Below are 13,403 nucleotides of genomic sequence, written 5' to 3' on the forward strand. Positions count from 1 at the left end.
CCATGGATGTGACCAGAATCGCTGACCCGGGTGGAAGTGGAGCCTTCAGAAGGGGTCTGACAGCCCCAGAGGCACAGGTGGTCTGCATGGGCAGCATGGCCACCCTGCTGTCCACCTAAGGGCCATGAAACCTTCCTGCTACTATGGCCACCCAGAGGACACATGGGTGACTCAGGAACCACAGCCAGGGCCCCCAGACTCCCTGTGGCGTTTAAGGCCCATCACACATGACAGGGCTCGTGAAACAGGAAGGCCAGACAGAACCTGAAAAACACAAGAACCCGGGTCTGAGGATGTGCCGGGCAGCAGGTCAGCCAATCTGGGGTATGCCCTACTTCAGATTCCTTAATAAATCCTTTTATCATTTTACTGGAAAAAAAATCCTAAAAAGCTGCTTTCCAGCCCCCAGACACACTAGCTCCCAGCCTGTGTGTGCTTCTCCCCTAGTCAGGATGCACGCGTGTGAGCCTGGGGGCTCAAGCAGCGCACTTGTCACCTGGTGCTGGGTGGGGAGCCTGCAGCCAGCGGGCCACGTTTGGCCTTCTGGATCCTTGAGTGAGGCTTTATCACTGAATCCAAACTTCAGAGAACAACTCTCTTTACTAAAAGGATCAAGGGGCTTCATACCCAAGAGAGGAAGGTTTCCATCAACACACCCCTCCGTGGCCCACTGAGCTGGCCGTGAGGCCTGGCACGTGGCCCTGGGGCCACCCAGGCCCTCAGACAAGCAGGTGAGGAGGGCGGGCCTGACTGTCTGCCGGGACAGGGTCCTACTGCAAAGTGCAAAGAGCAAGGAGAAGCTCAAGTGGCCCCAGGCGCCTCCTCACACCACCACATCAGCCCAGACCGCTCTGGAATGAGTGTTCTGGTCACTGAGGTTGCTGATTGCCTGCAGAGGGGACGCGGGGTGGGCAGAGAGGGGCTGCCTCGGGCTTGGGACTAAGTAGAGAAATTGAGACTCTGATTCAACTCCTTTGCTGTGTCTGCTCCGTGTCTACGCTAACCTTTCCTGCCTTGTCCTTCCTCACCCATCCTGGCAGTGGCCATAGGATTTCAGAACATCAAGAGGGTCACCCCAGAAGTGGGGTGGTGATGATGGACGCCAACCGTGGGACCCTGGGGCATGGGGCCTCCCTTCAGAAAAGGCTGATGTTGCCTTTGGTCTGGTCAGAGGTTTATGTTTCTGCTTTTGTTTTCTGGAATACAAGTGGGGTGTCTGCTGCCATCTTGGCTGCTCAGCGTCTAAACCCCCTGCCACTGGGTGAGACAAGAACAGTCCAGATGCTTGTCCTCTCAGACCCTGGCGAGGAGGGGCTGACACATGGCCTGCGCTCCGGCAGTCAGAGGCTTCCACCTGGGACTCTGCCTGGAATGTGTCACAAAGAAGTAGGGACAGTATGGAATTTCTACTGGCGGTGGGGACAGTGTTTGGTGCCCAGAACCCAGCTGCAGCCTCTGAACTTCCCCTGGACTCTGTGGCCCCCTCTGGCCTGCCCTGGCTGTGGCGCGGGGGTCTTTTACTGGGATCAAGCACCCTGCTGATGGGTATTTAGGCGGTTTTCAAATTTTCTTTCTTACAAACAGAGTTGACATGAGGATTCTCCTCCCTCCTCCCTGTGAACACGCGGGAGGGTTTTGGAGAACAGCTTCCCATGAAGGCCCTCCTGCTCCTCGGACACCCTCTTTGCAACCTCCACAAGCCCAGCCAGCCCTGTGCCTAGTTCCTGATGGACACAAGCCCTCCACCCCACTTTGTAAATTGCTCTGAGAGAGGACGTCCACCTGCTAGCCCACAGCTTCAGGAGAACAGGGACCCTGTCTGCCTCATTAACTGTCTCCAGAACCTGGCAAAGCTGCTATCAAACACAGCATGGACTCAACAACACTCTGCATGAACAAACAAAATGTGGGGACCACATTGTGATTTTAATGACCTCAGGCCTGTGGCAGTGGAGACTGAGCAGCTGCAAGGGGCCTAGGGAAGCTCACGGTGGCCTGGCGCGGGCCTTGCTGCTTCCCAACCTGGACAGCAGTGGTCAGAGGGAGAACTAGTGACTAGTGGTGAATGCTAGCTGAAACCTTCCAGTAATTTCCTTAAGCTCAGAGAGAATGGGGAAGCAGGGGGACATCTGGTGGCCAGTTGTAGGAAGTGGCTGCAGAGAGGAAGGAGGCAGGGGAGCAGCCCTCAACACGGCTTTCTGGGGTGTGCCTGGCGGAGTTCCTGTCACCCGGGGCCGTACTGTCTAGTCTGTGCCCGTGGTGTTGATCAGGTAGAAGGGGCGGATGACCACCTGGAAGCTGCTGAAGGATCCCGTTGAGCAGGGGAAAAGGGACGCGCTCCTGGAACTGTTGGTATCTAGGGCGCTGGGGATTGTGGCTTTCGGGCCCTCAAAATCAGAGACGTCTGCCACGAAGCATCCTCCACAGAGCACCAGGGCTTTGTTTTCATAGCCGATGGTGGGATCTGAGTAGCCAGACTTGGAGAGGCCCAGGACGGGGAGCTCCTTCTCCGAGCAGGAGAAGCCGTAGTCCCAGCAGCTCTGGACAGTGTCAAGGTAGGCCAGGGACCAGGAGACGCTCTTGGCCTGGAAGCGGAAGCTGGGGTGGGGTGGGGTCTGGAAGGACTGGTAGGGGTAATACCTGTAGTGGGAGCGGCCCCAGGTATACATAGCTCTAACTCTGTAAGGGTCACCCAGAGAAGCCCCCCATGCATTCAGGGATGTGGGTGTCACAGACGAACTCCAGGTGGGAGAGGTGTAAAGCCGGGGCTTGTATGTGTCCTCAGTGAGGTTCAGGTCTCTGTACTGGGCCAGCAGCTGGACAGGCACCGTGTGGAACTCCAGTGCCTGCAGGACCTTCCTCTGGAATAGGGCCTCGTGGCCTCGGTACAGCGACAGGTTGAACTGCAGCTCGAACAGGTCCTCAGGCGGCATCATGGGGAAGCGGACGGCCTCGATCAGGCCTTCCAACACCCCAGGGGACGGGCTCTGCTCCCAGCTCCAGGTGTCCACAGCCTTTAGCAGGGCCAGCTCACTGGGCACAGCCAGGTCGCTTCTGGAGAGCAGCACCTGGAGCAGGCCAGTGGGGACGTTGGGCCAGGCCTCAGCCTGTGTCAGGGCCTTGAAGTTCCAGGCCAGGAACTGCACGCAGAGCTCCTCCAGCACAGCATCCCCCGTGGCCACTGCATAGGTGTAGAGGTCCAGGGGCTTCTGAAAAGAGGGGTCCTGGGGGAGGAGGCTGGCGAAGAGGCTGGCACAGTAGCTCTGCAGCTGCTTGGCCCCATAGGTGGAGGCCAGCTTGTGGACACACTTGACGGACAACACGGAGACCTCCATCCTCCGGGAGTAGAAGTACCTGGGAGGAGTAGGGAGAGCTGAGAGCGCCCAGCCCCGCCTCTCCCACCCATACATCACCAGTGTGCACGCAAGTGTGTGATATATGTGTGCATGTGTACACGTACATGTGTGCACCTGTGTGCGTGTTTATAAAAGTCTTGATGTGGGGGGCGCCTGTGGCTCAAAGGAGTGGGGCGCTAGCCCCATATACCGGAGGTGGTGGGTTCAGACCCGGCCCAGGCCAAAAACTGCAAAAAAAAAAAGTCTTTCTGTGACCGTGCCCTTGCCCGGGGGGAAGTGACCACTCACCTGAGGAAGTCCCTGACCACAGACACACACTCGGGGTCCACACTCATGTCCACACTTTTGCTTGGCGCCTTCCACAGGGCCTGGGCCTCGGGGTTGGTGGTCAGGATCAGGGTGTGGGCACAGAGGTCCAGCACCTCCTCCTCCTGGACCAGCACATGGACAGACAGGTCACAGTCCTGCTGACTGTCGAAGAGCTGGCCCAGTGCGGGGGAGAGCTCCCGAGAGAGGTCCAGGGTGTGGCTGCTTCTGGTCTCTAGCAGGGCAGAAGGGACATGTGTGTGTTAGGAGGCTAAGGCCCCATCTCTGGCTCACCCTGGAGCTCTGGACATCCTGGTTCCTCTCTGGGGTCAGTGTTTTCCACTTAAGCCATAGGATTAGCGCTGCCTCATCGGCTCAGAAAGACTCCTGGGAAGGGGAGGGAAAGGACAGACTAGGAGGCCTCCACCCGTGCCTCGGAGACCAAGAGTGTCTGAGACCGGCCAGCTGCTTCTAGGGCCCTGTGTTTGGCCCTCTGCTCTCCCCCCACCCAATCCCCCTGGGTGAGGGATTTAGGGTACTGACTTCCAGAGCCATAAACACAATCAATTAACCACCACAAATGTTACCCTTCTAAAACCAAATTCACCTGCCTGGTTGGGTGGCCTGAGAAGTTAGGGCCAAATGGCAATCCAAGTTTAAAAATTTGGGGGTGGCTGAGCAGTCTCCTGAGATGCATGAGGCCTGAGAAGTCTGGGAGCTTCCCGGGGGCAGGGTGACGTACCACTCCTTCCCCTCTCAAAGCCTAACTTGAAACTAAACCCTGTTGCGTGCTGCTTTGCCCCAGGTAGGTCTGAGTCCCTGATCTCTCCTCACATCCACTCTCAGGACCCTCAGCTCTCGCCTCCAGCCTTTGCTCCTCTTTCCAGGAGGTCCTCTGCGAGTCCTCCACCCCAGCTAGGCCTCTGTCCATCCTGAGTGGATGTGTGGGCTCTCTGCCCCCATGCACTGAGGCCCCCCAGCTCAGCACAGAGGGAATTGGGCAGGGAGTGCAGCAGTGGGGAGAACCACTGTAAACTCAGGCTCGGGGACTCAAACGTGCAAGGGTCCGGGTGCCCTCAGCACGCAGGCCTTCCCACCGCAGGGACAGCCTGCCCACGTGTGTGTGATGGGTTTCAGAACCAGAGCTAAATTCAAAGCTGGCTGCTGAGGGGGTGGCATCCTGTCCGTGGATGTCACACTTACACCTGCAGCGGGCACACTGCCCAACAACGGTTGGATGGAGCGTGCCTTAGCCAGCTCCAGTAGCAGCTGAGTGGGGAGCTTGGGATCTGTGGTGCAGAGCCAGGGCCCTGTGCGCAGAGAGGACGGGCAGTACCATGAAAGGATTTGCACAGCGGTGAGCTTCCCGTGGGGGCGTGCTCACCGTTGGTGCAGACCACGCCTGCGTCCTGCGTGTGCCTGCAGTTGCTCTTCAGCCAGCCCAGGGATTTGCAGTCGGCCAGCGAGGGCTCCGTCCCTGCACACTCCACCTCATCCAACATGACGGGCCCCGTTCCTGTTGGCACAGCGAAGGTCAGAGGCTGGGGCTGCGGGGTAAGGCCCTGCCCCCAGGGCCACTCCCCTTAGAGACATCGTAAAGAGTCCCACGGTCCTGTCAGCCCCTCCCTGCTGCGCGTTCCCCACCTGGCTCTGTCTGCAGACAGGGCTCTCCCCAGGCCTAGTCATGGTGAAAATTCATGTGGGGGTTTGGGTTTATTACTGTAACATTGCATCATCACTCAGCCTTCATCCTTGTAAGGTTTAACAGCTGCTTATCAGAGGCATCAATTCCTAGACCACAATGGATGTGATATCCCCGTAGCTGAATGGAGTAGCACCTCCATAGCTGCCCACCTCCTTAAGTTGACCAAATTTTCACGGACCTGACATGCACCACATGTATGTGTCTGTATAGCCAGCCTAGTTCCTTTGCTGACCAACTCTGTATGTTGACCATGTGTGCCAGTCCCCTGGGTGGCCACCTCACAGTGTTCTACAGTTTTGGATTATTTTTCTTCTTTTCAGAATCACAGCCACTGTGTCAGTAGAAACCGTCCTGCAAACAGTTTTCTTTTTTGGAGACAGAGTCTTACTATTGCCCTCGGTAGAGTGCCGTGGTGTCACTGCTCACAGCAACCTCAAAGTCTCGGGCTTAAGCAATTTTCTTGCTCCAGCCTCCCGAGTAGCTGGGACTTCAGGTGTCCGCCACACGCCTGGCTATTTTTTTGTTGCAGTTGTCATTGTTGTTTAGCTGGCCTGGTCCAGGTTTGAACCTGCCAGCCTCAGTGTATGTGGCCCATGCCATATGCTGCCAAACAGAATTTTCTTTTGAGGGTAAATGTTTCAAGAAGACAAATTCCCTAGAGTAGAGTTTCTGGGCTACAGGGAACAAGTGGGCAGTGAAACTCTTGGATCCCACACCCAAGCCAGTGCCCTCTAGGGAGCCTGATCTGCAAAGCTTTGTCCTTGCCTTTCCTGTCACTGAAAATCCTGCAGACTCAATTACTAAGCAGGAGTCCAATTTGCATGTCTTTGATGCCTGCCCCCCTTAGTGGATTTGCCCCTCTGAGCGCTGGCTGCTACACAATAGGGACAGGGAGGACAGGGAAAGGGATGCCGACAGGACAGTGGCCCCTACCTTTCCCAAAGGCAGCCCTGCCCAGAGCCTCCGTGGCGTTCTCAAATCCCAGGGCCCGGCAGACGACGGTGGCATCAGTCAGGTCCCACAGGTTGTCACACACGGTGCCCCACTGACCCCTGTAGAAGATCTCCACACGGCCCTGATTGGCAACGCCCCCATCGGCCAGCCTCATGTCACCATCATCCACACCTGTGGGCAAAGATCAGCAAGGATGAGGCTGGCCAGCTGCGTCTACCCACACACACTGCCTGGGTCGTGTGCCCGTGCTGGTGGCAGGAAAGATGTCCCCAGCTGGGCTGACCTGCCGAGCTTATTTCCCAGAACTTTGCCCTCTGTGCATGGGGTGCTCACTGGGGAGGAGGGGAATGGATACCCCCAAACACACACAGGGATTGAACCAGCCTTTCCTTGGCTTTAAGATCTGAGCCCTTCACTCCATAGGTGGAAAAGAGGTAGGAAGAGCCCTTGGTTTTCCAGCTCCTGACCCTGGAGAGGCAGGAGGTCCATGTGGACTCCACCTGTCTGCAGCTTGCAGGTGCTGGCCTGTGGGGCAGCAGGCCCTCCGAGTCCCAGAAGCATGGGCAGGATGCTGCCAGGAGGCACGCTTCTGGAACATGGTCCCCTAATGCCCCTGCCATAGTCAGGCAGGGGCCAGTGCCTGAGTTCTAGGGCTGTCTAGGCCAATGGGCAATACTTGCTGGGGGCACCTAGGCTTCTGTGGGGTCACCAGGGTGATCAAAGCCTCCTGAGGCTCACAGCATATAGGACACAAGGACAGGCACTCAGGACCCCTGGAAAGCGTGACCTGTATCCAGAGGCTGCTCACCTCGTGACACCCCCAGCCGTTGTCTGGTTTGGTCAGATCTCCAGTTCTCATGGGCTGGCATGGAGAATTCCTTAGCAAGCTGTCAATAATCTGCCCCTCACCTGATCCCCTCTAGGACCTACGAGCCATCACCACTGGGGTGTCCAGAGAAGACCCAGCTAATCCCTAGGACCAGGCACCCAGCAGGTCTCCTCCTTTCCTTCCTCATTCTTTGCAGGGTGAGCATTGACCCCAGAGTGAGTGTGCAGCAGCCTCACAGACTTGCTTTTGGCATTTTCTGGTGGCTCCACTCACCTTGAGCCCCTACAACCAGCAGCCACATCCAGAGGAGTCCTGGGAGGGCCATGGCCGTGCCAGGAAGCTCTGACCTTGCAGCAGAAGGAAGCAGCAGATTTAGACGCGGGGGCAGGGTGGCCCCAGCCCCAGGCTCTGGACTGCCAAGGTTCTTCACTCAGGCTTGAGGATGGCCCACTGTGAGCAGGCAGGCCCATCTCTTGTGCAGCCAACTATGATCACAGGTGAGTGTGATGAACAGTGTGGACGTGGAAGCCCTGGTGTCATAGGTGCTCCTGGCAAGGGCCCCTCACCTGGCCTTCAGGGTAGCCTTCAAAAGAAGGGGTGGCTGTCTCCTGGAAGAGGAGCTGAGAGGTGAGGATGGAAGCCTGGTAAAGGCTGGGCTTTATTTCGGGAGGCAGATCTCTGGGGGTGGCCCAGGTCTATGGCAAAGATGAGCCTATGGCTTGGGGAGCAGAAGGAGGGGGACCTGTCAGGAGGAGGCCACAGAGCAACCCTGGTGACAGGAGGCAGTGAAAAACCCACCCAGCTGTACAGAGGCCCTATGGATGTGGGTGCATCAGTGGTGATGTCTGAGCTCAGGGCCCCAAGCTCCAGGCCCAGGTAGAGAGAGGGTGCCCGCCTGACAGTGAAAGGCAGGGGCTTACCTGACAGAGGCAGCTACCGGCTGCTACAGGAGCCTTCTGAGGACCAGGCCCTCAACCTAGGAAACACTCCTGGTGGGAACTGTGATCAGGCCAATCCCAGGAAGTGCTTCAGAAAACTTAAGTTTCGTTTTGATTTCCTCAAACCACCTGACGTAGATTTCTGCTGGGATTGGCTGCTGAAAATGCTCCCTGGGGATGCTTCTCAGCTCTGCCTGGTGGGGCTTGGCAGCTGCCCAAGGCAGCAGGACTGACAGTCGCATCCATTTGAAACACTCTTCCAGGCCAGCCCAAGTCCAGGAAGGCAGTTGGCCAGTGAACGAGGTAGACCCCACCCACAGCTCCTGACCCCAGAGCCTGTGCCTGTCACCACTCTGCTCCCCACACTCCCCTAACACCTGGGGCCACTCTGCTAGTGTCTCTCCCATAGTGGGGCAGGGGACAGAGTCCCTCTGATGGGCATAAATGGTTCTGTCCAACTCATACCCATTCCTTTTCCTCCCACAGAGAAGCTGCACCTCGATTTTCCCTTGGAGAGCATCCCTCTCTCACTCCCAGCTATGCAGTTGAGAGGGACCCAGGCCTGGCTGCTGAGCCCTGCAGGCCCCGTGGGGCACACAGATGGTTTTGGGGAGGAGCCCCTGGATCCAGGCAGCCTAGCGAGAGCTGGGTCCAGAGTGAGGGATAACGCAGGCCCAAGCTGCGGGAGCCTGGTGCGCCCAGTGGAAGATGCCCGGGGGGCAGAGAAGAAAGTGAGTGATGCTGTGTGAGCCCCTGGGTCCAGCTGGCCTAAGTGGCAATCTAGCCTTGGGCTTTACCGCTCAGGGAGGCAGTCAGCGATGTTTGGGTCATTCCCTTGGAAGGTGATCTCTGACCAGTGGTTCTCAGCTGGACTGAAACAGAAGAATCACAGGGCAGTTTTAGGAACTCCCAATGCCTAGGCCCATGAGATCACAGTCTCATGGTGGGGAAGCAGGCAGTCCTGAGGCTTAGAGTTCCAGAGAGAAAGCCCAGAGGTCATTCAATAACGACTTCTGGCAGTCTAAGCCCCTCCAAAAAACATTGAAGACCCAGGGACAGAAGCAGCTAAAGGAACCGGTGTAGGAGTCCTAGTGAGTTTTCAAATCCCACCAGGATTAAGGCCTTGGTGCCTGTCGACACAGAAGCTCCACTTTCACTTACCATCTCCAGTTATTTTTACCCAAGTAAGTGGCCCGGGAAGGACAGGAACACATATTTGCAAGTGTCGTGGGAATGTTTTAAACTCAGCTTGCTGAATCTTTAGCCCTGAAGTCCAGCAAAGCCCTGCATGTCCAGGCATGTGAGACGTCAGACCCAGAGGCCTCACTGTGGAATCAAAGTGCAGGTCTCTGCTCCCGGAGGCCCGTGAGGCCTTCCCAGTCTCCTTAGAGTTCCATGGAGGAACCGGGCAGAGGTGAGATTTGCCCACGGAGGCCAGAATTGCCCACGGAGGAGGGCGAGGACAGTGGGCAGTGAGTGGCTCAGTTCTGATAAGATGACAGGGTGCAAGCCAGGCTGTGACAGTGCAGGCGTTGACCTAAATCGGGAAGCCACTCCTCAGCTTTGGTAGGGAGGGCGCTGGGCATTTCATTACATTTTATTACCTGGCTTGTAATGTCCTCCTCCGTGTCAAGCAGAGGACAAGGCCTCTCCCAGCTGCGGGGCTGCAAACCCTGAGTGAGTGGGCACCCGGAAGCAGCTGCTCTCATCACCCCCTTTGTGGATGAGAAAGCAGGGACTCAGAGAGGCAAACAACCTGCCCAAGCTGGGCACTGGAAGGGGAAGAGCTGGGATTCAAATCTATACTTTTCTTTCTTCTCTTTTTCTTTTTTTAAGAAAATTTGCTTTATTGAGATAGGAGTTTTTGAAAATGTACAAGATGACACTGTGACCACAATTGCGATACAGAACACTTCATCGTGCGTTCTCACACTCGTCACCCCTCCTAAAGTTCTCTTATGCCCTTCCGCAGTCAACCCTCTCCCAGCTTCTGTGACCATGGAATTACCTCTTCTAGAATTTCATCTAAGTGGGGTCACAGCGGATGTGATATTTTGTGTCTGGCTTCTTATACTTAGCTCAGTGCTTCTCAGATTCATCCACATTTTTCCAAAAATGACTAATTGGCTCAGGTCTTTGCTGAGTAGTAGCCCACAGTATGGACAGACCATCAGTTCGTGGATTTGTGCACTGATGATCATCTGGGTCACCCCATATTTTACTATTATGGATGAAGCTGTTAGGAACCCCTGGATACAAGTCCTTGTGTGAATAAAAGTTTTTATATCTTTTGCTTAAACACTTAGGGGCAAGATTACTGAATCATAGGAAAGATTTTTAAATTTGTTAAGAAGCTGTCCAACTGCTTTTCAAAGTCAGCCGAGCCATGTTACATCCCTGCTAGCAATGGATGGGAGTCCAGTGGTTCTAAGCCTCACACACAGGTGAGGGTGTGTGTAGCAGGTGTGTAGTGGAATTTCACTGTGACAATATGACTAATGGTGTTAAGAACCTTTCCATAAGCCATTTGCCACTCCTATGTCCTCTCTGGTGAAGCGTCTATTCAAATCTAATACACAGTTTTAAATTAGATTGTTTGTTGCATAAGTTCATTACATATTCTGTCCCCTTAGGTACAATTTATGATTTTTTTTTAATGCAAAAGAGCTTGCCTTTTTGTTTCCTTAACAGTGTCTCATGAAGAACAAGGGTGTGGCATTTGGCTGAGGCTCAACTTGTCATTCTTTTGGCGTCAGATCTATGAAATCTTTTCTTAACCCAAAGTCACAAAGGTTTTCTCCTGTGTCTTCTAGGAGTTTGTAGTTTTAGCTCCTACATTTGGGTCTGCAGTCTTTTCTGAGTTGATTTTGGGTATGGTGGGTGATGTGGGTTGCAGGCTTTTGTTTCTGTAGGGAATAGAGGTGTCCTGACACCATTGTGGAAAGACAGTCTTTTGGATTTCAGGTGCATTACCCTGGCATCTTTGTCAAAAGTCAGGACATTCTTCTGTTTAATTGATTTCCTTCCTTCCTTCCCTCCCTTCTTTCTTTCTTGATAGACTCTCACTCTCTTGCCCTCGGCAGTGTACCATGGCATCACAGCTCACAGCAACCTGAAACTCTTGGTCGCAAGTGATCCTCCTACCTCAGCCTCCTAAGTAGCTGGGACTATAGGTGCCTGCCAAAATGCCCAGCTATTTTTAGAGACAGGGTCTGATTCTTGTTCAGGCTGGTCTTGAACTCCTGAGCTTAGCCAATCCACCTGCCTCGGCCTCCCAGAGTGCTGGGATTATAGGTGTGAGCCACCATGCCTGGTTGCTTCTTGTTTTTTTTCCTTTGAGACAGAGTTTCACTTTGTTGCTCTCAGTAGAGTGTAGTCAACATCATACCTCACAGCAACCTCAGTCTCTCAGGCTCAAGTGATCCTCTTGCCTCAGCCTCCTGAGTAGCTGTGGCTGCAGGTGCTTGCCCCAACACCTGGCTAGTTTTTTTTTTTAGACACTGTTTCCTCAACAGATGGGGTCTTGCTCTTGCTCAGGCTGGTCTCGATTGAACTCCGGAGCTCAGGTGATCAACCCACCTCAGCCTCCCAGAGTACCAGGATATGTCTATTCTTCTCCTCCTCCTCCTTCTTTTTTTAAATCTTTTACTTTAATAAACAAAGCATATTCATGGCTTAGGTTTCAAATCACATTTACAGATGAAGAAAACTTCTAGGCCCCAATAGGCAACAGTGAAACTCCTACTGCCGAGAGGGCCACATGTGCCACATTTGAAACCTAAAGAGCAGAGACCTCAAGGCCAAGAGCACCATAAACATCACCCTCTAGAGTAGTTAACAGGGAGGTGGAGAAAGCAGGAGACTCGGTGAAGTTCATGCAGCCACCGCCTAACGAGGTAGGACCAGCCTAGCGCTGTGTTACTTTGAGATGAACTAGGGGTGGGTTCCTGATGAGAGCAAATGAAACATTCTCCCACTGTTAACAATTGGGTCAAGGGCATTAGACACAGAAGAGTTTCCACTGATAAATACAGAGCAAGCTTAGGGGAGCAAAGAGGAAGCAACACAGACACTCTCGTTTCTTCAAATATCAGAAGCTTCCACATCATAGCAGTAGCCCAGTGGATGGACTCTCTCCCAAAGGCCTAGTCCAAAAACTTCCTGTTGGCATTTGCACCAAACAAGGCTCCCCATACTTCTGGCATCATCTGCTGGGCTATGAGGTCCAGCCGGCTTCCTAGGGTATTGGAAACCTTTATTTTACCATCCCCATACCACCAGCTATTTTCTCAGGCAGGTAGGACTCCTGATCAGTTTGGACATCAACATCATTTTTAGTGGCAATCTTGTACATAGGGATTGCCTTTTGCACCGCAGCCTTTACCAGAGGTAAATCTTGTTTCCTACAACGAACAATCATTCGGGGCTCCAGCAATTGGTACAAACCCTGGAGGGCCAGTCCATCCAGCAGCACTTGGCACCTGGTTGTATCTTTACCATCTTGCTGAGTCTCTGTTTTGCTTCATTTAGTAGGTCTGTGATAAGGACATCTCTTGCTCTTAGCACTTTGAATCTTGCTGGATTCATCAAATTGGACATCTGAATTTTCTTCTGCTGCTGAATCTGCTTCTCTTTCTTCTCATAGTATTTCACAATCTTCATCTTTGCGTTTGCACAAGCCGACCTTTTTCAGTGTTGAACTCTTCTTCTGCCTTTGCATCTATTTCTTCTGCTTTTTCATTGGCTTCTTGTTCAGTGAAAGCTATCCTATGCTTGATCTGCTTTGCACGTTGGCATCGCTGAGGGCCATGACGAAAGTAGGCGGGTGGGCAACAGGCTAGAGTTAAGGACGAAAAGAGAGCTGGAAGGAAAGGGATGTCTATTTTTCTTTTTTTTTTTTTTTTTGTAGAGACAGAGTCTCACTTTACTGCCCTCAGTAGAGTGCTATGGCATCACATGGCTCACAGCAACCTCCAGCTCTTGGGCTTACGTGATTCTCTTGCCTCAGCCTCCCGAGTAGCTGGGACTACAGGCGCCCACCACAACGCCTGGCTATTTTTTTGTTGCAGTTTGGCCGGGGCTGGGTTTGAACCCGCCACCCTCAGCATATGGGGCCGGCGCTCTACTCACTGAGCCACAGGTGCCGCCCGGGATGTCTATTTTTCTTAAGGTGATAGTATGCTGCTTTGATTGCTTATAGCCTTACATAATAAGTTTTGAAGTAAGTGTAAGTCTTTTTTTCTTTTTTCTTTTTTTGGAGACAGAGTCTCATGATGTGGTCCTCAGTAGAGTGCTGTGGCGTCACAGCTCACAGC

At 53.9% G+C, this 13,403-nt stretch overlaps 1 protein-coding gene and 1 pseudogene across 6 annotated transcripts; both read right to left on the bottom strand.

Annotated features, from left to right (window-relative positions):
• Positions 1-1,894: 1,894 nt before the first annotated feature.
• LGALS3BP (galectin 3 binding protein) lies at positions 1,895-8,190 on the bottom strand. Of its 6 annotated transcripts, none has more exons than XM_053570345.1 (6): positions 8,071-8,190; positions 7,424-7,497; positions 6,301-6,492; positions 5,047-5,178; positions 3,645-3,897; positions 1,895-3,354 (listed from the first exon to the last, which is right to left on the bottom strand). In XM_053570345.1, the coding sequence occupies exons 2-6, from the start codon at positions 7,473-7,475 to the stop codon at positions 2,244-2,246; spliced, it is 1,740 nt and encodes a 579-aa protein (XP_053426320.1). In that variant the 5' UTR covers positions 7,476-7,497; positions 8,071-8,190; the 3' UTR covers positions 1,895-2,243. The 6 variants fall into 6 exon arrangements, with proteins under 6 accessions (XP_053426320.1, XP_053426323.1, XP_053426324.1 ...); XM_053570348.1 differs by having other exon boundaries at positions 7,424-7,758; positions 8,071-8,187; XM_053570349.1 differs by having other exon boundaries at positions 7,424-7,733; positions 8,071-8,164.
• Positions 8,191-12,168: 3,978 nt separating this feature from the next.
• LOC128570713 (V-type proton ATPase subunit E 1-like) lies at positions 12,169-12,898 on the bottom strand (annotated as a pseudogene).
• Positions 12,899-13,403: the final 505 nt, after the last annotated feature.

The sequence above is a fragment of the Nycticebus coucang genome, chromosome 18 (assembly GCF_027406575.1).
Source record: "Nycticebus coucang isolate mNycCou1 chromosome 18, mNycCou1.pri, whole genome shotgun sequence".
In the NCBI taxonomy this organism is placed as follows: domain Eukaryota; kingdom Metazoa; phylum Chordata; class Mammalia; order Primates; family Lorisidae; genus Nycticebus; species Nycticebus coucang.